Raw genomic sequence first — 26,654 nt, 5'->3', positions numbered from 1 at the left:
ACATTTTATCCTTTATTTAAAAAGTGTGCTAAAGATTTCTTAAATAAAAAGCGTTTTTCTTAATAATAAAAAGTTTGGAGGTAGAACAACAAGCTCAAGCTCTTTTTTCCCCTCCAGGTTTTATTATAAAAGCACTTTCACTTAAAAAACCTTCCTTTTTTAGAAAAGGGTAAAAACATGATATGTACTTTAGGCCTTACTGCATCAAATCTGAAAGGACGGGGAAGTGGTACCTTGATTAAAAACCCCTACTGGTGAGAAAGATAGTCAGTCAGTCAACAACTTTTATTGACTGTACACTGGTGTGAGTTTGGCTCTGAAGCACTCGCCCGGCTTGTCCTGCAGGTCTCGCAGAGGTAGAGCCAGAAGAGTGAAGCACAGTTCGAGGATACTTAGCAGCAGTGGCTTGTGATATGGTTTGCTGAAAAGTAATCAGATACATCAAAACACTTAATGACACAAAACATTCACATTAAAATAGCTCTAGGTGAGCTGTAGTTTAAAAAGAAAGACCTGCAACCTAACAAACTGAAATACACTTTTCACGAAAGAAAAAAATAAATGGTCATTTAACAGAAAGAGGAAGATTTTTTCCTTTCTTATCTGTAATACACTTTTTGGAATACGAAGTGCTAAACTTCCAGTTAACTAAGTATTTTGAGCTTTTATCATCTCAGTCTTATTTCAAGGTTGGTTTGTTTTAGTATTTTACCATGCTGTTCACCATTTTCCCCTGTAGTGCCAATTTTCCTTTTGAAGTATTTGCTATAAGGCAGTCCCTGAAAGATCATTGAAAATAAAAGGTTTGCAATTTTATTAAGAAGTAATTTTCTGCCCATAAAACTAGCCACCTTAGTGTAATAAACCATATTCATTCTGCTTTTTATCAAGGTAAATTCTTTTCCCTCTCAAATTAACTCAAGACAAACACTTAAGATTTTTATTTGCAGAACTGGTATACAGAATGTATCTCCAGGGCTGTCACAGTTATTACATTTTTGGAAGTCAGCTTTTGTAAACAGTAGTTCAGGTGCTTTCCTTGTCACACTAGTCACAAAATCTGAATCCAGAAATTGTTGTTAATGAAATAATTACCACACTGAATCTCTAAACTCCTAAGAACATAAAATTTAAACATTAATTTCTGCTTAGGAACCCAAATTCTTGAATTCTTCTATGTGCAGGAAGCCACATGGCTGTGAGTCACAGGAGGAGATGGGGGCCTTTTCTGCTTTTGCTACTACCATGATGGTGAGGAGATTGAGGGTATTTGGGGAGCTGGGAAGAGACACAGCCAGGACAGGTGGCCCAAACTGACCAAACGGATATTCCAGACCATGTGGCACCAAGCTCCGTGTATAAAGGGGGGGAAAGAAGCAGAAAAGGGGGGGACATTTGTGGTGATGTCATTTGTCTTCCCAAGTAACCATTTTGCATGATGGGCCCTGGCTCTCCTGTAGATGGCTGAACACCTGCCAGTGCATGGGAAGCACTGAATTAACTCCTTGGTTTGCTTTGCTTGTGTGCAAAGCCTTTGCTTTCCCTATTACACTGTCTTTTTCTCAACCCATAAGTTGTCCTGCTTTCACCCTTCTGATTCTCTTCCCAAACTCTCTGGTGGGGGAGTGAGTGGGTGGCTGTGTGGGGCTTGGCTGCTGCCTGGGGTTAAACCATGACATCTCCTCACCAGTGCCTTCTACACAAAGACACAAGGTACTGTTTGCTGTTTTCAACAGGCCTAAAGTCTGAGCTTTGTCTAATACCTCTTCACAAGGTAATTTTCTTCAAACTATTTTGAGATGTGTTGTAATAAAAATACTTTAAGAACATAAATACACAATCTGATTTACCTGAGTGACTGGATGGTGCTTCTCAACAATAACTGAACTCATGGGTGGAGCAACTCCCATCACTGCTAAACTCCCAGAAGCTCTGGATTTTTGTCCCATATCAGCTCGGCCTGTGATTCGAGCAGTGATTGTTCTTCCTGCTTTCTGTTGTGCAGATGTTATTACTTTTGGCATGGACTATAAAAAAATTAAATATTAATTAGTAAAAAATTCTAAACATAATATTTACAATGCTAGGTGTTTCTGCTCAGTTTTATCTACCATATGCCTAAATGGAACATGTGATGTTGCAGGTAGTCCAATTACATTACACAGGACTGAATTTGCTCCACCTGGCTGCAACCAGGATTACTCTATTTTTTCTACTTGTGCGATAGCATTTCAAGTAAATTACTTCTGTTCTGAGTGAAATAAGACTAATTTGACAGAAATCAAGAGGCATGGATAGTTTAGCTTTGCTTGCTGACTGCATGCTTGAGTGACAGCTGAAGGTACTTCCATCATTGTGGAAAACCTTTCTAGCAATGATAGAGCAAATAAAAAGCTCCCATGCATACAAAAATGCATCTTTCTCTGACAGCTGATAGCAAACTGTGTCAAATATGGAAAAGAAAGGAGGACAGTTTAGCACGAAGCACAGAAGAGAGAATGAGGGAAAAATTTCCAAGAGCAGGATAATGAGACAAGGATATGAGCACTTGCCATAACAAAAGTCAAACACCAATTGTTCCTGTTGCACTATACCTGAGTGCACTCTTCTATTCTTCACTTTGCCACACTGCCCTACCTACAATTTAAAACTGCTCCTAGCATAAATGAGTTTATGTAACATAAATGAGCATTTTCAACCTACTGTCTTCACACTGCTAGGTAAACTCTATGGCAGTGTCCTCAACTACATACCTGTGTTGCTCTGAGAAATGCACAAATAACAATACCCAAACTAATATTTGTTATGATTATGTCCTAAAAGAAGAAAAAAAGTTAACTTTAGCATGTTACCAGTTTTTGCGTTGATGTCACACCAGATCCTGATGTCGTGCTAGTGATGATAACTGGAGAATCAGAATCTAGCCTGGTCTCAGGAGTGCTTGCATGAGCCAGGTGGCAACAAAACTGAAATGAAACCAGAGTTTATACAGAATGAGTACTACTTTCTAGAAAATACAGTTTTGCTTCTTAGATAGCCAGTTTTTTCACTATTCCAATTACCTTTTTAATTGCGATGTCTTTGCATATATTTTACCTCTAGTGTTACTGTTTATTGTCTAATATAAAATTACTTGTCTAAAAATTGTAGAAATGGTGTGAATAACATTTGTTACTATTAGAATGAAAAGTCAAGAGACAGGCATGCACATCATCTCTGTTCTAACCTACTCTCTAGCAAGATACTGTTTTACAGTGGCAAAGTTTTGAGGATGACTCCAGGGCAGGTCCAAAACAGCCATGCTACTAGATGATGATCTGGCTAAGTTGGTATGACAGGACAATAAGCTGAGTTCCCTCAATGTCTGTATGTGTCACCCTCCTAAAAAAGGAGTCTGAAGTCAAGCCTTTCATCTTTTGAGAATATACTAAATTCAGGTTTATTAAAAAAACCCCTCTTAACAGCCTTTTTTCCAGAAAGAACCTTAAGAGAGCAAATTATACTTATTGTAGTGACCTTGTCTTTGTTAGTTTAATGCATTTTCACTAAAAAAAAAAGAGCTTAATGAAAGTACAGCAAGCCACAGCAGCTGTGCCTCATTCACAGTGCAGTCTGAACACATCTGAACTCTCTTCAAAAAAGCACCAATCAAGGTATTTCTCTTTTGTCACTAGAAATACAGTTCTGTTCCAGCTACGTGCTTACCATGTTTTCCACCTGAACAGCAGCTGCTGGTGGAGGTGGTGGTGAGGGTTGATTATATTGTGAAGGAGGTGGCCTTCCTGCACCAGTGGTCGCATGATCATTTCTTCTGCTTCCTATATCTATTATTAGAAACAAAAAGTAAAGGGATAAGCACATAATCTAGCTAACCCTAAGGGGTGGGGATATGGGGGAAGATAAGTTACAACGAAAATTTTAATATTTCTTTGGGATTTCTGTATAATCTAATAAAAAAGAGCAGGCTGTTCTTTATAGAGGTAGGTAGACAGATATAAACAAACATTCCTGTATTTTACCCTCTTTTGAGATGCTTATGTTTTGAAAGGGGCTTGTTTCTCTATGTCTCAACATTTCTGTGGCACATCTCACCTACTTGTAGTGCAAAGAACTGAGGTTCTTCCTACTGCTTGCCAAAACTAAAATCAGTGTGCAAGTGGTGCTCTTATCCTAAGAGAGAAAATCCAGTTCAGGTAGTAAAACACAAAGGTCATTTGCTCATTCCAGGAACTAGAGTGACACCATGTGGTAGTTGTGTTTGGTTTTTTAAATTAGCTGACATAAGAAGGAAAAATAAAAGGAAAGTGCTTCAAATCTGTGCAATACTTATAGATGTCAAGAGTCAAAGGGTACTAGAATGTGCATTTTCTACATATCTATGTGTGTACACACACATTAAGCTTAAGCACAGGCAGGACCAATGCACAGTTATAGATCAGTAAGATCTGATCTATTTTACTGGAGGAAAACAGTATTAGGACTTTTATAAGCAAAAACTTATGAATTCCTGTGGCGTCAGTGTTCTTAACATGAAGAGGTTAAAATAATCTTAATATACTACTAAGTAAAAAAAAAGTCATCAAATTAGGCAGGTAACTTTAACACCATCAACACTGACACTAAATATTATGAAGCCATCAAGTTTGAGACACATGCACACTATTAATAAATACACTGTAATGATATATGATATGTATTTTACCTGTAGATTTTGTGTATATTAAATGTATATTAAAATAACCAAATAATAAATTTGTAAAGGGGTGAAATTCTGCATTTTATGTCCAGTGACAGTAGGTGGCACTGCAGTGTTCATATAAATTTATATTGCTGACTGGCACATTGAAGTTTTGATGTCCACAGATCAAAAGACTAGAAACAAATCACAATAATCTCCTCTGATGTTTGCAGTCCTCCAGTGTCCTGATCACTGTTCCACCTGATTAAGAATGTGGATCAACAGTTGTTCAACCATATTAAACAATTATGTAACTAACTTCATTAAAACCACCATCTGGCTGTAAGGAAAACATAAAATGATGCCTGGGGCAGGGAAGAAGGTAGTACCAGAGGTGGTGGAAGCTGATGACCTGCTCAGGACTGAGGACAAAAGAGTCTGTGAAATGTTATGAAGCCTGATTAAAAAGCATAATAGTGGACACACAAATAAATGAGTTATGGGTACCCTAACATGCAGCACAACAAAATCTTTAGGTGTTGTGCTGGTGTAGAGTATCAGTTCCAGCTTCTTAGTAAAAATCAAGCAAAATTTTGGGTCCATGAAAATAAAGGGTTGGTCACAACTATTATAGAGCTCAGTTTTCTTTATTTCCTTACTACTTACTCTCATTTTTATAGGTCTACAGAAACAATGCTTTCACACCAGTCAATAAACCTTTATTATTAGGGAGACCTGGTGTCTGTTGCATGTTTTTTTAAAACAACAGACAAACAAATAAAAGATAATGCTTCAAGATAGAATAATTCTTAACTAATAACACAGTGAAAAATAAAGTACTTGGGAAATGCCCTGTAATTATATTCCCAAACCCAGTACCTTCAAAAAATCATTCATTCTTAACCTTCTACCAATACTGATCCTAAATTTTTACTAGCACACAGCTACACTTTGCTAATGTCATATTAATTTCCTAAGCAACTGCACAAATACCGCTTATGTTTAACAGGCTTAGACAGCTGCTCAGGTAAGTATCTGCTTACATCTTCTTCAGGTTTTTATTTTCTCTATCTACCTTTTTTGGTGAAGAATTTCTCTAAAGTAGTTCAGAAACTTCTGTATAAGATTGCTAAATTTAGCAACTGAAGTTACTTGTCTAAGGCTATTAATCACTGCCAATACAGATAGCTGTTGAGCCACACATAACTGTGGCACTCCTGCTGGCACAGCTATTTTCTCTTTAACCTAGGTTGCTCCACCAGCACAATTATGTTCCCACTGCTACGGATTGTCTCAGTCTGAGAGAGTGATTTCACTGTATCTGTAAGCATGTGTGGCACTTCCCTGTGTAGCTGCACAGGTTTTACAGGTATGCTGCTGATAAAAATAGACTGGTGTTTCCTGTTCTGGCATGGAGTTACATCTAAATACAGAACCTGAGAGATTTGCTTGCCCTTTTTACATTCAAAAGCAGGATTAAGAAAGAAGGGAGAGCTGTCTGGGAAAAGCTGATTCATGGCACACTGAGATGCCAGAGTAAAAAGGAATTTTCAGGATTTTGTCTAAATGCTCTATAACCTGGTGTTTTAAGAAGTTTGCCACCTTTGACTTCCTTTCCTGCCTTCAGCTGCAATTTCCCACTTTCCCAGCAATGTGGGATGAAGAGAACATGTTCCTCCTTTCAGCTACAGCTGTATCAAGTCCAGCCTCAAAGTACTTCTCAACATATTCAACAGGACGTTTTAAAGCAATAAAAGTTTAATAAACTCTGTATTGCCAAAAATTCTCAAATAAAAAAAAAAAAAGAGAAAAGGAACTGCATTAAAACAAACAAACAAAAAATCCCAAACAAATCCAACAAAAACGCACACACGCTACCAGATTAAACCTGCTAGTCATACTAACCAGGATCTGGCCTACTGTCCTTGCTTTGAAACATGGTCATTGCTTCCAGATTCAAAGCACATACACCACGCATAAAGGCTTTCTTCATGGTGTCTTCATACTGATCTCTTTCTGTATGCAGTCGCAGAAGCTCAGATCTTGTCAGTTCCAAAGCAGCAGTTAACTACAAAACAGATTAAGGAAACAAGTCTCTCTTACTTCTCAATGCAAACTACAAACATATTCATCAATAATTTTAAAAATAATATACTATATTTACAAAGACAGAGGTTCTCACTTGAAAACCTCTGCTTCACCAGAGATGAACAGCTCATTGTAGTTCCTTTGTAGTACAGCACAATATTAATAATATAGCATATCAAGGAGAAGACTATTCAAAAGATATAGGACTGTCAGACTCTACCTAAGCAGAAATACATCTTTGCAAGCTTTTGTCTTTTAGAAATTGGCATCTGGCACAAGCCAGATCTCTGCAGAAATATGGGTTCATTCAACAGAAGAGCAAGTCTTCTCTGATGATGATTTAAGTATAAGGGTACATTTTCATCACCAGTGTCTCTTCTCTAGATACTGTAAAAAACTAAAAAGGCTGAGAAAAGATCAGATCAAGTTGCTACTTATGGTTTTTGTGCTGTTAAGACATATTTGGTAAGCCTGTTCTTAAAATTCTAGGTTTAATTTCTTGCTGAAATACAAACCTCTTAAAAATGATATTTTAAAACTGATTACTTAGCGTGCACCAATGCACAGGTGGACAATTTCACCTCAAGCTCTGAAAATTCTTTAACAGGCTTAATCAGCAAGCTAAAGAAAAATCAAACTTAATTTCAGCCTTTAACAGAATAGCTGTTACAGAAAAAAAATATTGTACTCATCATGATCATTCAAAGTAATAATGGTCTTCTATTTGCATTGTCTCCTTCATTAAGACCTCAAAATGCATAGCCCATACTAACAGAATGCTGTTAGAAAACAAATGGCATTCCCATTAGTAGGCAAACAGAGATTTGCCTTATTTCAGGAAGGTACAACTTATTTCATCTGTGCATGCACACTGGCAACATTTTATATCGGATGCAGGGAAAAAAGGCATGTCTAAAAACATTACAAAGATCTTAGATCCATTCAGATCTTCTTGCATACTTGGGAGTTCTGTTCTACTGGAAAATACTTATGTTTGATAGGTTTGTTGAGAAAGACACACTTTGGAGGAACAGGGGTTGGGAGTCAAGGAGCAAAAGAAGAAAAAAAAATTGATTTTACCTCTGCAATTTTTGCTTCAAAATCATTGGTGAGCTGAACGCAGACATCTTCTGCCTTTAACTGACAGGCTCTTGCTACTTTGTCTTTCCATTTTTCTTCACTAACAGAGCGCCAGGCAGCCCACACTTTCTTCATCAAAGCTGTCTGGAAATGTTTATCTGCCATTCGAATTGCATATTCCTTAGGAAGTAAATACAAACACATCATAAAAAAGTTCTGGGTTGATAAAAAGCTCAGTACTTTACTGTGGATGCTTGTTTTACAGCTTATTACACAGACCACAGGAGGAAGCCCTTAACTGAGTTACAGGTCCTGCAGTGAAGTGTTACACAAGGAGCATCAGCTGTTCAGTGCACATGTGCCAATGCACATTACTGTCCTCACCATGAGAAACTGTGTTTGTGAGCTCCTAGGCTACACACAACAGTGGTCTTACTCTTAGTTTAATGACACCCAAACAACAACCTCACATACCCAGTGTAAACAGACATATGAAGCCATTTGTTGGGTATGTGGCACATTTGGATTCACTACAGGAATCATATAAAACCTGCAGTCAAAAAGATTGCAGGTAGTTATCATAAAACTTACATTTTGAATAAATTTAGACTTCAGGATTGTTTAAAAACTACTTTAAAACAACTCTACTATTCTACTCTATTTCAAAATAGTCAGCAGACAACAGATTTTTTTCCATTCCAGAGAGTATTTTGACAGCAACACTCCTTTTAGAACTGATCTTTTCAAACTGTTATTTGACATTGTCAAACACATCAAAATAGAAACACCATGATTTCTTCAAACTGTAAAAAGAACTGCAGCAGCTCTGACTCTTTTGAGTTCAGAGGTTTAATTTTCACTGCATTTTGATTTTGTGCACATACCTCTTGTTTGGCTTTAACATGCTGAATTCGCCACAGTGTAAACTTTCTCATCAACGCTACTCTCTCCTTTTGCTTTTCTAATGCTTGGGTCAAGTTAGTAATTACCTGCAAAAATATTCGTTAACACTATTTCATTATCTAAGATCAAAGATAATGTACTTTATGTCTCACTTATTTTTCACTTAAAGCACTTGCTTTTATCAGATGCTTTCTACTGAAACTTCCCCTTACTCTAATCAAGTAAGAAACAATGATCAAAGTTCAAATGAGAAGTAAAATTCCCGTGGCTTTGACACTCAGATTGTGGCACTTCCATTGTGTAGTTTTTAGGAAAAGTTCGACTCAATTGTTATTTCGTCCTACATTTGGTGGTTTCTGAACATTATATTGCATTTCTCATAATTAAATGTTACCACAGCATAACATCAGAAGAACTTCTTATTTCAAAGAGACTTTTAATAAATCAGAAACATTTATATTAGAAGTTTGTTTCACTTGTCTGAACAGAATAAACAAGCTAAGTTGTTGCTATAAACCAGAAAAACCTTATTAGAAATTGTTACTCTCTTTAGAAGTTCTCATGAAAGATAGTATATAAGCTTAAAGCAATTAAAACATTTCAGAGGCAAGATGTCATACTGGACAGAGACTGCAACCCAGCAATCTCTAAATTTAATGAGTACACATAAAGAACTGAGGTTCCCCAACTAAAAATTAAGCCAGGTACGATGCAAATTTGGTAGACCAAATCTGAATATTACTCCCTACTTCTGCCTAACTTCTTAAGCTAGATTCTGCCATCAGCCATATATGAGCAACTCCAATGGTCAACAGTGGGACTTTGGGGAATAATGCAAAGTTATCTTGGGACTTTGGGAAATAATGCAAAGTTATTTTAACTACTGCATAAACATTGTTGAGAACAACATTTTATGACAATACATGCTAGCATATGTTAACATATTGCATTTGTTACAGTAATAATTATTGAATATACACTAATTAAATGAATGATAACTAAAATTAAAATAGAAAACAAATTAAATTGATATGTTAATTACTTTTGTTGAAAAAGTATCATAAAAATCAATTTTCAATGCTGCACATATACTGTTACACATTAGAAGTCTTAGCCTAAGTCTATTTTTGTTAATTAGCATATTTTTGCTAATTAAATAAATTAGATTCTTATTACACATTGTAAATCTTAAATGCTTTACAATGTGTAATAAGAATCTAGTACTTGTAATATTTGTTGGGCTGATGGACCTTGGTTTATGTCCATATGAGGATACCGCAGATTTCATAATTATGGAATGATATGCAGAAGCATGGAAGCACTGCCACCTTCCATTCAGGAGGTAGCAATAGTAATTTTCTATTCAAATGTTTGGGTTTTTTTCCTTAGAATCAGAACTTTAAAATTGGCTGAAGAAACAATTTCTTTGGCAGCAAAAAATGAAATAGAGCTTTCAAAGTATCACTGAGAATTATTGCTCAGTCATTGAGCTATGGCTATCATTGTATGTCAGTCATTAAATAAGACTGACATACAATGATAGCCAATAGAATTAGATGTTTGAAAGGTATAGGCTGAAATAGCCATGCTCAAGGTACAAGTTACATGGTATAAGACTAATCCAGTTATTGTAATGTTACAACATTTATATTTGCTTGGTCTTTAAGATTAGTCTGTTTTCTAAACGAACACAGAACACTATCTTCATTCACATTTTAACTCCTGTAATGTATGTTTTTTGAAAATGTAAGTAGGAATTAGAAACCCAAACTCCATTAAGTGTTCTCAAGTACTAGGAAATATGTTCAGGGTAGCAGAAAGAAAACTCATTTATGTTGTGATTGCAAAACTGCCAAGATTTTATATCCACTTTCACACTTCTATTTAATTTTCAGGTTGTTTGCACTGTTGCCAGCAGGAAAGTGTAAACCAGAGACTCCAAATGTCCAATCTTAAGAATATGTACAAAAGTCGAATTCCTAAGAATCTTAAAATAGAGGGTCCTCAACATTTAAAACTGAAGAAAACCAATCTAATAATTGAAAATTTAGAGGCTTTTGAAATATAAGAGCTAATAAACTCACCTACGCCTGTGTGAGTTCTTCATGAAATATATGAGAAACAAGACTAGACTCTAGATTTAAGAAACAAACAATGCAAAATATAGCACATATGATGTGCTTTCATTGTTAGTATAGACAACTCTATTAGCAACCATGATTATTTTTCTACTATACAGTCTGAATGTATTATTTACTTCTCTATGTTACTTGCTTAAAAAAAATGTTGTTCAAAAAGATGGACCAAAAAATTTAATGTAGATATTTTTAAACAGAGAGGAAATGTTAAAATATGAAATTGAGTTACTACCTCATCTTTCCTGCTAATAGAGATTTCATAAGTATGAAGTAACTCTTTCAGGTTTTCCATCTCATTCTGCAGTTGTTTCACTTGTGTGTCATGTTTCTCTTTCTCTTGTCTCATTTGAAGCTTGTGTTGTTGAATCAAATTAAGTTCCCAGTTTTTCAGTTCAGTCAGAATATTTGTCTGAAAAGTTAAAAGGATGACAGTAATGCAATGAGTTTATTTCCTCTCTATAATTTTAATCTTAAAATACTTAGCAATTAAGGAGACACAAATATTTGCAGTGATACCTTCATTACACAGGCTGTGTACAGCTGTATTAACAGAAAAAATGAGCTATTGAATCATGATATCAGAACATCCCTAATGGAGACAGTTATTCCAAAGTTTTTTGAAAAAAGATATTCTGTGCTACACATGCTTATGTACAATATGCAATAACAACAAAAAATACCATTCTCCCAGCAATCACACTGAAACTTCTCCAGCACTAACTCTACAATACAATGATATCTGTGAATGATTTTTAAGGATTCCATACAATATAAATACCTTAAGACTTCCACTCCAGAGATCAACTATATTTTCTATTTGAGTGACTTTTCCATCTAGTGAAGTTAATTCAGTCACTGTGGTTTTGCTGACTTCTCCTGGACCGTGTGTGGAAGAAGTTGCTTCTGGAAGAGCAGGTTGTTCCATACCAGCTTGCTTCACTGATGTTGAGACTGAAAATGAAACAAGAGAATAAGAACTGACACTCTGGAAAGGCTGACTGGTCCACATTTTGGATGGAAGTCAGAAGATAGACAATGGTAAAAAGGAAATAAAATATTTATGTCACCAGAAATGTCCTTTACCCACATAAGAAAAACAAATCCAATTCTAATACATGCTTTCTGGACACATATATTTAAGCTGACAATCCAATTGTAACGTAAGTAAATTCAAAAGTAATGCTCCGTTAAAATACAGTATCTTAATATAAGTTTATTTGAAAGAGAATGATCACAGCAACCACCAAAAATACAGCCAGAAATAACATCTCTAAGTGAAGGCTTCTTGACAATTAACATCTCAGGTAAACAATCTACTAACTTCTGCCTTTTTTCTCAATGAGCCTGTAAACACCTGAGGTCTGTGCTGTTCCTTTACAAATTCACAAAGTAGCCTGTGGATATATTTTGATGTTAATACGTTCCTGCATCCATTTTTCTTAAAGCCTTAAATTTGTTAATCTAATTAGTGTTCAAGCAATTTGAGAAAGGACATATCTACCATTAATTTATATAATGCCTTATATAACAAATCCTCACTTTCAGGAGGTGTGGTACCACTAAAGCTAGTTTGCATGTATTTGAGCTGATAATAAAGTTAATATTTAAGTAAACTTGGGAAGTAAAATATTGTTTTATATTTAGTTATTCCTTACAGAAAATTTGTTATTTGAGTTGACAACTGAATAAAAGAATATTAGAAGAGATATTAGCAGATTCCTGCTAATAGCAACAAACACAACAACTTCAAAAAAATACTCTTTTTTCATTAACAGAGAAAACCTCCAACATTTTAGTCTTCACTTCTGAAAACAAGTATTGTCTGATGGGTACTATTTTTTGATTCAACCAAGAAGAGATAAGCTTATCTGTCACAAAGCAGTACCTTCAGTGGACACTAGAAAAGTGTGTTTCGAATTTATTTAAGGCAGAGCCTGATGGTTGATATTCTTTTACAGTTATTTTTACTGTTAGGTCTCCTTTCCTAAGGAAATGAGAAGAGCTGTCTGGCTAATACTCTCTGCCACAAAACCACTACACTCATGCTCCAAAACAAAAGGGAAATAAGGAAGAACTGGGATGCAGAAGCAGTTACAACTGCTTTTTGATATTTCTCTCAAGGTAATACACAACCACACATCATAAAATTAACACCAGCTTGAGCTAAAGGAGTGCCATCTAACACACCATTTCTATAGACTAAATGTCCTATCCTATAGCAAAAGCAAAAGACCATAAAAAGATTATTCCCCATCACAGAGTAAATTAAAATCAGGCTTTAGCTTTTTGTCATTGTTTCTCCTGAAAATGACAGAAGTATTGCTAAAGTAGTGGCAGAATTTGAATATTTGTTGCTTGTAAAAATGTCCAAAATACATGACATGCCAGACAGATGATCCAGATTACTTGAAATATATCTAATTTCTGTGATGAAGAATCTGGCTGGCATATGACAATAAAGTTATCTGGCACTGTTACCACTGTCAAATATTCACAGTTTGTCCTTCACCACTTTTCCCCATTCCTGCATGTCACTCCTTCCTTAAGCTGTAAAATGAAATGCCTGAAGCTTTGTTTTTATTTTTAAATTTCTACTACTTAGTTAGATTACAAAGATATCCTACACAGCACAGTTTGTAAGATACCTTCAAAAAAAAAACCCCGAAACCCAACAGAACAAAATGTTACCAATCAAAACAGGATATTAAAATAGGCTCACAACTGCCATAGTCTGAGAATCACAATATTACTAGTTCATCACTACCTTCCCCTTAATTCTCCCTATGAACAGATTATCCTAACACAGCTTTCATTTCTCTCATTTACCATAGGATGTATAATATCTTCATTGAATCCACCAAGTGTATCTGTTACATGTTTATAACATCATCTTATGAAATTCATCTTGGCCTTCCAGCATTGCTATAATTTTCTACAGTTGTACACACATTAACTTAATTCTTATTTCTAATGCTCTATTTCTGTCACCTCTACTCCCTCCATAGAGTTATATGATGTCACTCAGTTACAGTGCACTAAGGTACCAAGGACACTAGAACCATTTGGATATGATAAGTATAGAAATGCACTTTATTAAATAATCTCCACACATATTTACTGCAACAAATCTCTAGACAGAGGTAATGAAATTAGCTGTTTATCCAGATGTCTGTTACTACAGTTGAGCTTTTTTGTGTTGTTCTAGTATCTGACTTTTTCTGCTTTTATTAAGTAAATAAGCTCTGACACTGTTCTCACACATTAGATGCTATTAGTGGCCCAAGCTGAGCACAGCAATTTGCTAAAATGTTCTAAGAAGTTTAATGGATATATACTGAGGACTAGCAGGCTTGAAGAGAAGGATTTTTTCTACTCTTTGGGTATGAGTCATCATTGCACATCTCTGCAACAAATAATTTACTGCTCCAGTCTTAGTAATTTTCAAATTTAATCAACTAAACTGATAACAAGAACAGGAAATGAAGTTTTATGTTTCAAAGTTTAAAACCATTTGGACATTGAACTGAATTAAACAGCATGTTTATTCCAATTACTTCTCTTATTTGACTGAAAGCTGTTAGGGAAGATACCATGTATACTTAAATTTTCTGCAACAAATAGAGATTACAAGTAATCAGAGTTCTACCACCATAATGGTAGCATCCAGACCAAAGAATACTTCATAACCAGAACTTCATTTCAGAAGGCATCATATGGCATTGAAAACTCAGTCGGTTCCAATACCATCACATGGAGAAGGGGAAAATACATTGTAAACTTGAGAAGCTCTGCACAAGAGCAAACTTTCAGATTTTAACTCCAACCTCAGCACATTCAGTCATTTTGTTTTACAGTTATAGAACACTAACCTATTAATTTATGATTTTGTTATTTTAACAGTAGCAGCAATAGAGCCAAATGTCAAAAAGCCTGATTTTTAGTATGAACAAGCAAGCAGTGCCAAAAGAATGGAGTTTAACAAAAAAATTAACTGCCCTTCAGAAAAAAACCTGGTAAACAATCCCACCTGATCGGCATTAGAGGTAGAGCATTAAGCTTGAATTTAAGCATTAGAGGTATAGTATTAAACTTACAGTTTTCTCATTGTTCATTCAAAGTCATGTTATTATCATCATGAAAAAAAGAAGATATTCTGAGGGCATTAACACTGTGGCCAGCACAACTTCAATACATAATCACCATCAATCAATAGTAGTGATTATATAGAAGAGTTCAAGATTTTGATCAGATCTTCTCCTAGAAGCTGAAATAACCTTTTTACAACTAGATTGTTTCCATCTTCTCTAGGAGGTATGACCCATCTCTCTCACAGACTGAGGAGACACAGTGATATTTTGAACAGCAAACACATATTTTGATAAAGTAGCAAAGCAAAGGAAACTTGTTTATAGCATTTTAATTGACAGAAGCAGGATGAATCTGTGTAAATATTGTTCCTGTCTCTTGTGTTCTCTGGGAAGTTCAGAAGCACCTTTTTTACTGTCTTTAATCACTTTTTTTCCATTCTGTGAATGGAAACAGATCTGTGAACTGCTGCAGTGTGGGTCACTCTTCCATGGGGACTCTTCCGGGTCCTTTCGGGTGTTTATTTTTAGGGTAATGTAGGCCTTGTGTTTTTCTGGCTTCTCCTATTTCTCTGCATGGGGTGCAGTCCTGCAAGGAGAGGCTGCTCCAGTGTGGGCCTCCCACGGTGTCACAAGTCCTACCAGGAAACCTGCTGCAGCATGGGCTCCTCTCTCCACAGGTCTGCAGGTCCCTGCTCCAGTGTGGGCTTCCCATGAGGTCACAGTCCCCTCCCAGACACCCACCTGCTCCAGCGTGGGTGTGTCTCCTCCATGGGCTGCAGGTGAATCCCTGCACCTCCCTGACCTCCATGGGCTGCAGAGGCACAGCTGTCTCACCATGGGCTGCAGGGGCATCCCAGCTCCAGGGCCTGGAGCATCCCCTGTCCCTGCTTCTCCAGTGACCTTGGTGTGTACAGAGCTGTTCCTCTCACATATTCTCACTCTGTTCTTCTGTGGTCACAATTACAATGATGCAAAACTTCTTTTTCTTCTCAAATCTCTTATCACAGAGGCATTACCACCATTTCAAATTGCCTCAGCCTTGGCCAGTTGCACTCCCATCCTTTGGAGCTTCCAGGGACTGGCTCTGGTGGACATGGAGGAAGCTTCTGGCAGCTTCTCACAGAAGCCACCCCTGTAGTATCCTCCATTACTAAAGTTTGGCCATGCAAACCCAATGCAGCCCAGAAAAAAAATTAAAAAGTAAGAGCAGAGTTACAGAGAGACAGGAGACTTTTGGTTTGCTGGCTAAAATTTTCTCTTCAGACAAATATGATCGAAAATAGAGTATACAGTCATGTACCAAGAAAGCGTAAGAGTCTGATTCTGATATTCTTTCTTATGAACAGAAGTATTACACATCACAAAAAATCCCTTACAAAACAATATTCCACTCAAACTGGGAGACAAAACTCTAAGCAGAGAGCATAGAGGACAATACCCAAATTAAAATTTGCTCCATAATATAGTTCCACATAGCTGGGTTTGAAATTTTCTACTGTTTTAAGAGCATCAACTCAGGTTGAGAAATAGTTCCAGCAGCTGACATTAACTGCTCTACAAATCAAGAGTTTTGCAAGTGTACTCGAATCCTGACAATCTGTGACTTATAATGTGACTGATCAACAATGGAAGAACATCCAGAGGAGGTAAGTACTCTGCTCATGGAGCTCTGGAAAGAATACAGGGAGTGACCACAGCTGCTTTAAAGGAAGCTGAAGTAATCTCAGCATAGGAAGGGGCTCTGGGGGGCCTTTGTTTCTCACAAAAGACTGCACCATTTGAGGGGATCAACTGGCCTTAGCTAAGTGTGAACGCTGAACGCATTTATGTGCTACCCAGAGAAGCACGGCTTGAGCCAGCCCACAGTATAAAAAAAAGCAAGCAGCAAAATGAACTTTCAACATAGCAATAGACTTGAGCTGGCTTTAACCCACACACACTGTCGCAGCAAGTGGGGACAGCTTGTGTCATGATAGTTCATGTACAGCTTGTCATGATAGCTCATATACAGAGTCTGGCAACAGGAGTCACAGCTGCACTGTGATCTGCATGCTGCAGACATTCTGTGGTATGACATTTTGCTGTAATGTTCACCTAAGTCCTGCTCAGACTTCGGCTAACTCACAGCTAGGAGTGTGCCATGAGGTCAAGGCAAGAGCAGCACATAGGCAAGATATGATGGACAGAAGGGCTAAAGGTCATTATGCAGCTGTCATGAGCTACCACTCACTATCTCCTGCAGCCTTAATCCTTCCAAACAGATTGTCTAGCAGCTGCTTTAGAATCTAAAAACCTAAAGAAATAGTACTGACCAAACTTCCAAGTTGGAAGGTACAAGTATGTCACTTGTTCCTCTAAACAGCAGACATAAAGCCATCCACAAGGGTTATAAAAGTGAAAACAAAAAGATAGTAAATATTTCAAAAATTAAATAGAATGATAAAGAATAGAAGTTAGTTTAAAGTCAGTTTTGTCTGATTAAGCTTAGCTTCCTAGAAAAGAAATAATGCAGGTATATTTGTTTACGATTTCTTCTGAAGCAAAATTAACAGCAAAGCAAAATTCTCAATCTAATTGCTAGTGACAGAAGCAAACAACACAATTAAAAATATCCATGTTACTAATGCATCACAAGACCCTAAGTTTAGTGTCTTGTGATGCATTAGTAACATGGATAAATAAAATAACAAGAAATAAATTAAAATTAGAATAACAGGATTGAATTAAAAAAGTAAGAATGACATTCATGCTGTGACATGATTAGTCATTACACAAAGCCCTTTTAAGGTAATCCTCCCTTCCATTGAATCATTGTTTCTATATGTTTCTAAATTTCTCTATCACAGCCCTACCAGCTTAAGCAAAACCAGCTGTAACACATCAAATGTCAATGAAGTATACTGTAAGTAAGGGGTATTCCTTTTTCTGTTATTACACCAACCACCTTTAAACATCAGCACCACAAAACACAAAGAACTGTCAGCACATCAACACTGTCATCTGAAAGCGATGCCGGGGACAGAACCCTTCAGGGAATATGCCTTCCTACATTTCTTGTTGTGCAAAATGCAAATGTACTACAAATGACATACATGTATTTTTCAAACTAAAGCTATTAAAAAATGTAAGTCATCAAAGTTGTATCATTGTTCTTGTAAGCTCAACACATAGCCTTGGGCATACTACCTGGAGTATTACGGTGAGTGGTATAATCTGTTAACCTGGAAATTCTTTCAGATGGTCTCTTTTCTGAGGCAGGTTCTGGAAACTTTGAGACACACTGCTCAAACTTCGGAGTCACTACAGTATAACGAAACAGCTCTTCATATTCATCCTGTTGCAAAGTGGTGACAAAGAATTATAAAACTATAATTACATTTTTAAAAATTAGGCATATGTAAAAAGAAGTGCATATTATTTTCTATAATTTTGAGAGGTTTCTTTTTTATTATTATGGTGTAAACAGAGAGGATTTCCCCTAAAGCTGCAAAAGTGAGCTGTTTTCCTACAATGACTATAATAATTTAACTTTCTCTTGTTTAATGTTCACATTCCTTCTTAATACAACTATATGCACTGCAATAGCTGCACAGAAAGACTCTATGAGATTCCAGCATCGGATACTAGAATAGGCACCTAAAACAAGAACTGGAAAAAAATTCCAGTCCCAGATCATCTAAGTTATTAATCGGCCCTTATTATTTCCAATGACTACTAGTAGTGCTTCAAGGAAAAACATGTATTTTTATAGCTATGACAAAGATGCTACTGAACACAGTCACACTTCACACTCTGTAACATTGCAATTTCTCTGGTGGAAGTTGTAAAGCCAATCATCAAAAGTGATTTGATTATACTCAAGTTTTTTTAGAAAGGATATAATTATTCTCACCTTATATTATTTATTTTTAAAATTATACAGGTATACGGAATGTATATATATAACTTAAAAAGAAGCTTTCCTATTAAGAAGCTATAAACTTCTCTAACTAGTATGTGGCATTATGCTACACACCTAAGTAAGCCAATTAATATTTTTTTGAAACCTCCTAATGAAACAGATTTTCAGGATGAAGGTATTTAAGTGTTCATTGCAAAACCGTAAACAATCTGTATTATAGCTTAAACATGCAATCTAGTAATTAATTAAACAAGTACCACTACCAGTTACTTACTACAACAAATAAAATCTACTAAAGATTTGGAAAACAATGGCCATTGGAAAACACTATACCAGGTCACTAGCAGTTATTTTTACTTCACTTAGTATTATGACATTAGTTCTGTTATATCACATTAGAATCCTAATGAGGTCAAACCTCAAAAACCAAGTGTGAATTCAAAAATTTCCTCTTAAACCTGGAGGAAGTTAGAGTGAAAACAATCAATGAAAGGTACCAATTACATGCAATATGTTTTTGAATCTAACAACTGAAAAGGATAATACTTCAAAACTCTCAGTGTAACTTGTATATTTTTGTGTGTTTCAACTAATTAGAGAATTTAAGAAGCTAGGTTTGGTACATTTACTCTGCATTCTAGTTTCCATTTAAATGTCCATTTCCCATCTTCTAATCTATCACATTCAAAGTAAAAGCCTAAATAAATGTGTATGAAGCTATAGAATTACAAATACATGATATATCTTTTGGACACGCAAGTGTGTCACAATCCATGTAAAAGGTATAGTTAGCTGCAAATCAGCAATTTATTAATTTTTCCACAGACATATCTTTCTAAATGTATACAGTTTAAATTTTAAAAGATATCAAAAGAAGAAAACAGATATCTTTAGATCTATTACTCAATCAGGAATTGCATGGAACCATACAAAACTCCCTCAGGAAAATCTCAGCTGAGTAAAAAAGCCAATATTAGCCTTAACTAATAAAAATTAAATGATTCTGCAGATGTTAGATCACACCTCTGTCTTCTTCTAAGAGATCATGCAACCAAATAGCAACTTAAACCTAATTCTTCCCAACAAATAAGTTAGTTCTCAGACAGAGCTGATCCAGCTGCTTCCATGATCAATTCAAAGGACCTAGCAGGTTAGATGTCAGATGCAAGTGGGTGTCTCATGTTGAGTCACCTAATTTAGTCACTATCACCCAATATGTCCAACTATAGACATGCTTAACATTCAAAATACGGGTATCAAGTTATTTCAGGAGATTTCTTTCAAGTTCTAATTCTTTTATTAAAACTCAAAGAATCCAATCTGTACAGAAATACGCACTCTTACGCGCCAACAGAAAGTATCAATAAACAGCATCCAGTGACAAATCTGGAAATAAATGTTCATAAATTACAATATTACAACACTGTTGAAATGAAGTTGAAAGGCAAATATTAAAGAAAGCACAGTATCCCAGTTGTAATCAGAAACTTAGACACACAAAAAAAAGAATCCTGGAGACAGCAGTGAGAATATGTATGGAAACACTGAGTGATTAAGCGTATTCCTCATCTTAAATACTACATAACAAGTATGCTGCAACTGGAATGCAATATCGACCAGTACATTTAAAATAAAACCATAATAAAATTAAAAATATAACTTTGGTTTATTATTGTGGTTCTGCTTTTAACAGAACTTTCAAGCTGTTCTGTCAACTGCAAGTAATTCTGTTAATGTATAAAACTAGAGGAATGTAATTCTATGACCTGAAGGTCTGTGGAGTTTTGACTATTTAATGCCTTGATTTTGTAGAAGAAAATGTAGTGATGTAATGAACAAATGGCACAAAAAAAAAAACCCAGATGATTTTGATAATTTTTTTTCTATTTTAAAATAAAAATCTACAGATACTGCAAAGGATTGCAGTCAAGGTTACTAGACAATATGACAAGAACAGATTGAATGGATAAAGTCTTGCATAACAATTATAAGTATAATGGACATTCTCTAAGAGCCAGTGGATTTCTTTGTCAGGAAAAAGTAATAAGCTGGCCTCTATTTAAAAGCAACATGTTATCAAAAAGGCCCAAACAAACAAAACAGAACAGACCTTCCAAATTTATCTAAATGGAGTAGAGTACTTCCCTGTCAACATTCCTATTGATCAGCTGTGACCTCAGTGTTTTTCTTTTCCAACAGTAACCAACTCCTACCAGGGGTAGCTTTAGGCTTGTCTAGTTTGGAGAAAAGGAGGCTAAGGGGCCTTGTTGCTCTGTACAGCTTCCTGAGCAGGGGAAGTGAGAAGAGATGTCCATCTCGTCTCCCTGGGACGCAGTGATGGAATGAGTGGGAATGGTTCAAAATTGTGTTGGGGAGGATCAGATTAGACATCAGGAAGCATTTCTTTACTGAGAGGGCAATCAAACACTGGAATGGGCTTCCCTCCTGAAGGAGAGTGTTGGATGCCAGGAGCCTGCTGTTTAAGGGGCACTGTTTAAGCGGGCATTTGCACAATGCCCTGTAATAACATGCTTTAACTTTTGCTCAGCCACAAAATGGTCAGGCAGTTTGGCCAACAATTGATGTAGGTCACTTCCAGCTGAGCTACTCTTCTCTAGGCATGTTCTCATTCACAAAACAGTCGCTCATTAGTATAAGTTTATCATTATCTACACGATACAGATTGAATGGATATGATTATATATAATATATAATGTATGATTACCTATTTTATATATATAATTATATATATATATTTACCTATTTTATATATATATATATAAAATATACGATTACCTGTGATTATCAGGTGGCCTTAGAGCCTCCTTGATAATCACAACCAGGTCATAACAGAAAATTCTGGTCCTTCAAAATTTGTAGCATGATGCTTTTATCTTGTTCTCTGACTACAAAAAGCATTGGAAACACACATGCATTTACTATTCCTAAAAAAAGATTATGAAAACTTATCCATGAGATACAAGCACAAATAGAGACATACATGAACTGTGGAAATTAATTGCCCCATAAAATGTTGTTTTAAAGGTACAAGTCAATCCAAATAGTAAAAAAAAGAAAGAAGAAAACCCCTTAATTAAACAGTGTTTAATTAATCAAATCAAATTAAACAGTGTTGCTACTGTACATGCCCATTTCACTATGTGACAAATGTGGAGATGCACTTCTAAGGGCAACTAGCAAAACATGTTATTGCCAAAACCGTCCTGGTTTGGACTGTATCCTACCGAAGGAAAAAAACCACACAATCTACTATGCAAATAGGAATAAAAAATTATTAAATTATGAAAATCTGCTGCTTTCAAAAGAATGGTACAAAGACTTTATCCAGTATCCTTGCATCCTCTTGAAAGCATGACGAGCACAGAAAAGGCAGCCCCCAGTATTATAGTTACAGAATGTCCTAATGTATTTGATGCAGAAAGCAAAAAAAAACAAAACAAAAAGCAATCATTTCCTTTCTGTGATTAACTTGGCCATAATACTACTCCAAGGGAAATAAATCCATTTTATAAAATTCAGTTTTTACAAAACTGACTCATGGGGAAAGCCTAAAATATAGCTACTCATCATCTCTCAAAAGTCATGGGTTTCTATCCCACTGTGTCAAATTCTGGCTTCTTGATAAGACTTAACACAAATAAAGAATAACACTAGGAAAAAAAGCTGAGAAAACTACCTATTTTACTTGCTGCTGACCAAAGTCTAAAGTTTAGGTAAGAATTTTTACATAAATTTCTTGTGAAATGCACAGAAATGGAATCTAACTGAACATATTTTCATAACAGTATTTTTTGCAGCCTACCTTGTTTCTTTTCCCTAATATTTTTATTATTTTCCTATGTATGTAAAACATAAAAAAGACGAACATTTAGTTAGATTTGCTCACAGTTATTCTTTACCAAATAAAATGCCATGACAGTAAATCAAATTATATTGCCTCTGTCCTACCTGAGGATCTGAAGAAACAGAACTGTCCTGAACAAAGTCATTTGGGAAAATTGGACTTGTGCTTTTCTCCTCATCAGATGACATTCTGCACAAAGTAACTCTATAAAACAGTACAAGCTGAACTTCATTTTTCAGTTTCAGTACATAAACATATATTCACCAATATTTTCCCCAGAAACAGATTCTGCTGTTACAACTGGATCAATGCCCATTCTGTGCACTAAACTGATTGAATAGTCTCATTATATAATGTTGCAAACTGTCATACTCAAAATAATGGAAATATTTTCACTAACTTATAAGAAAACAAGGAAAGACCCCAAAGCAACAATGTCAGTTGTTGCAGTTACAGATATACTCCTGTGTCATTTTTATTCACACTGTATTGCCTTTTAGCTTATCAGGCTGTTTCAGTACAAAATTCCTACAGAGCAACATAAGAATGTATAGGCTACACTGTACCCACCCACTATGTTACCTCAGCCACAGCCCAAGATCAGATAGTGCCCTGAACACTCCTGTTCAATACCCTGGATCTTACTGGTCAACATCAGTCTCCCATCTCTATTTTGAGTTTCAGGCCCAGGAACGTGAACAGCTATGGAAGGACAAGTAACACCTTAGGTTCAATAAATATCAACCATTCCAGCAATTTCTTAGCAAGACAGTGAGGCATTCTTTGAATATTTGGGAAGTAGGCAATGTTGAAGAATTGATAATAAGCTTGAAGACCTTGTGAAAGATATACATATCTTTTAATCAAATACAGCCTTGTATAGGTCTTTCAGTGAAGAACTGAAGCTCTTGTGATAAGATTTGACAGAATAAAGGGAAAAGGACTCTACAGAATATGGCAGAGGACGGCAAGATGAAAGGAATTACAAAATGAGGGGAAACTGAGTATAAAGCAAGGTGAATTTTTTAATGAATGAATGGCAGAGTGATATAGGTGCCTGATGCACACAAAAGACAATTAGACACATTGACTAAGGAGTTGTCAGGAGAGAAGGCATACCACCATAAATAACCAGAGGAACTGATTGTACAGTGTAGCAAACAACTTGCAAGGAAAATTTATTTTTAGAGAGATCTTTACAACTGTCAATTATAATATTCTTGTTTTTAAACAGATGCATTTTCTGACAGAAATGTATATTTTTAAATTGCTAGCTGTACTGTCATAAAACTGGCAGGAATATCCTACTTAAACACCATCAATGTTTCTCAAAGTATCAAACCCCCCACATAGTTCTCTATATCGGAATACAGATAGAAATTAATTATCCTCTTGCTCTTTCAGCTGTTCTATACACTGATTCTTCCTGCACCACAAAAGCTCTCTCTGGATATTTTTACACCTTTCAGAATGACAAGCTCATTTCTGTGCTGCTGATGGATGTTTAAAAAACAATATAAAGACAGTTTCAAATGCTGAGATTTCCTGTAGCTCAACGTTCAAAAGACATGATCACCATCTTCCTACTTCCTTCTGAACCCTCATATACCAAACACATTTTTAAAGTATAAAAATGGAGTCTAATGAAGGTTTACTTTGTACTTTTTATTCCTGTATATCTAGGAGTAGACAACAGAAGAAATACTACCTTCATCAGCTCCACTTTTTTCATTGTCTCCTGGTCTGATAATTTTCTCCTTTCCTCTCTCACATTAAATAATACTTATATATATCCTTGGTTTTAGCCTCTCTACATAAGGAAATAGCTCTATAATAGCATTCTACCTTCTTCTAGCTGATAAAATCTTTCAATACCAAAAAATACTTCTGCAATCCTAAAAAGTCAACTTCAATTTCATATGCATTCCTACATGGTTTCTCAAATTGTGGATCCTGACTACTCTAAAAACGCTGGATCTATTCAAAGACGTGCATGCATTAGTGAAGAACACAAAGAACCAACCATCTAGCACTTATAGGAATTATATGTGTGTTTGCTAAGAAGTTCTAAATATTGTCACACCTTCTCTTCTCAGAACACTTCAAAAGAACTAAACTATTGATTTTTCTGAGAAATAGGATGGCAAATGGAGTTCAATGTGAATACAGGTAAGTCCAAGGAAGTCAAAAAGAAAAGTTTTTACTGAAAAGTTTGTTCAGTAGCTTAAGATCACCGTCCCGAGTTCTGTTTTCAGTTTTCTAAGATCATGCCCCTTACATGCAATCAAGTGGATCTGGCTCTCTACTTATCACTGAAACTACTCTCTGGTCTTCCAAAACTCAAAAGGTTCCTTCATCACAAGTGACAAAGCAAAGTGACCTCAGTCACTCATACAGCTTCCCCTCAAGGTCCTTCACCATCTTCTCCTCCTTTGGATGCTCTCAAATAGCAGAATGTCTCTCTTACACTGTGGTACCTAGAACTGCCCCCAGCGCTCGAGGTGAGGCTGCCCCAGTGCAGAGCAGAGCAGAGCAGGGCAGAGCAGTGCAATCCCCTCCCTTGCCCAGCTGGCTGTGCTGTCCCTGATGCCCCCAGGACACAGGTGGTCCTCCTGGCTGCCAGGGCACTGCTGACCATGTCCAACTTGCCATTGACCAGGATTCACCAGACCACTCCAGTGGAGCTGTTTTCCAGTTTGTTCTTACGTCCAGGGTTGCCCTGTCCCAGGTGGATTTTCTGCCTTTGCAGAAATCAACAGCCCTACCTAATTTAGTATTGTCAACAAACTTACTCCAACGCCTGCATCCAAGTCAATTAGGATGTTGAAAAGCATCAGCTAAGATGGAGCCCTGTGGAACCCTCTAGGGGCAGGTCCCCAGCCTGATGTCACCCTGTTCACTGTACGCCTTTGTGCCCACCTCATGAGCCAGTTACTCACCCGTTATGTAATGTGTTATCCAGCTGTGTGCCAGACATTTTCTCCAGAAGGATACTGTGAGAGACAGTACCAAAAGCTTTACTGAAATCCAAAAAGATCACATCAGCTGGTTTCTCTTGATAAAGTAGGTGGGTCATCTTGTCATAAAAGGGAATTAAGTTTCTTAGGATCTTCTTCTCATGAACCCACCCTGGCTGTGATCTATGACTGCATCAATGTTGCAGACCAAAGCAAAGAACTCATCTCTGCCTTGTCAATGTCCCCATTTGTGAGGTGATCATCCTCACCATGTAACAGGATCATGTTATTTCTGGACTGCCTTTTATTATTGACATTTTTAAAAATTACTTTTTATGTCCCCTACAGTACTGGCCAGCTTCAAGTCTAACTGAGCTCTGGCCATATAAATTTCTTGTTTATCATGGAGAGCTGAATTTCTGTATTTCTCCCATGTAATCTGACTTTGCTTCCACTGGGCATATGCTTTCCTTTTTTGCCTTAGCTTCAGAAGAGGATCCCTGCTCAGCCAAGCCAGCCTAAGAATAACTTGTCAGCTTTGATCTCAGTGAACAAGCACTAAGTACCACAAAATACCGGATAAGTTCTTAAAAGAGAAATCAAGGGATATTAAGAGACCACCTCTGGGTCAACAAACTAATTTGCTAAGCTGCAAATCATTATATGGGGAAAGACAAGTGAGAAGAGCATCCTCAAGCTTACCAGGTTCTTCTAAACTTATCCAAGCATCTGCCAAAATATATTTCTGACTTCATTAAAGAAAGATTCCTGCTAACAGCAGCAGTTTCTTCCAAGCCATAAGCATACAACTGCAGCAGTAACACTGCTACTTTTAAGAAACAGGATGCAACTATAAAGACCTTGGTCTGACTCAGCATTGTTGCTCTCCTCCTTAATTTTGAATTAATTAAGCTGTGCTCAGGTTTTTGTGCGTTTGGGTTTGTTTTTAACTAAAG

At 36.3% G+C, this 26,654-nt stretch overlaps 1 protein-coding gene across 1 annotated transcript; it reads right to left on the bottom strand.

Moving 5' to 3' along the window:
- Positions 1-8: 8 nt before the first annotated feature.
- On the bottom strand, positions 9-22,929 carry POC5 (POC5 centriolar protein). The gene is made up of 11 exons (XM_036403740.2): positions 22,846-22,929; positions 18,162-18,309; positions 11,666-11,838; positions 11,120-11,296; positions 8,731-8,835; positions 7,847-8,026; positions 6,584-6,746; positions 3,706-3,824; positions 2,853-2,966; positions 1,851-2,027; positions 9-421 (listed from the first exon to the last, which is right to left on the bottom strand). Exons 1-11 carry the CDS (start codon positions 22,927-22,929, stop codon positions 272-274), a joined length of 1,590 nt encoding a protein of 529 aa, XP_036259633.1. The 3' UTR covers positions 9-271.
- Positions 22,930-26,654: the final 3,725 nt, after the last annotated feature.

The sequence above is a fragment of the Molothrus ater genome, chromosome Z (genome assembly GCF_012460135.2).
Source record: "Molothrus ater isolate BHLD 08-10-18 breed brown headed cowbird chromosome Z, BPBGC_Mater_1.1, whole genome shotgun sequence".
In the NCBI taxonomy this organism is placed as follows: domain Eukaryota; kingdom Metazoa; phylum Chordata; class Aves; order Passeriformes; family Icteridae; genus Molothrus; species Molothrus ater.
This window is presented reverse-complemented; position numbering and strand designations above follow the sequence as displayed.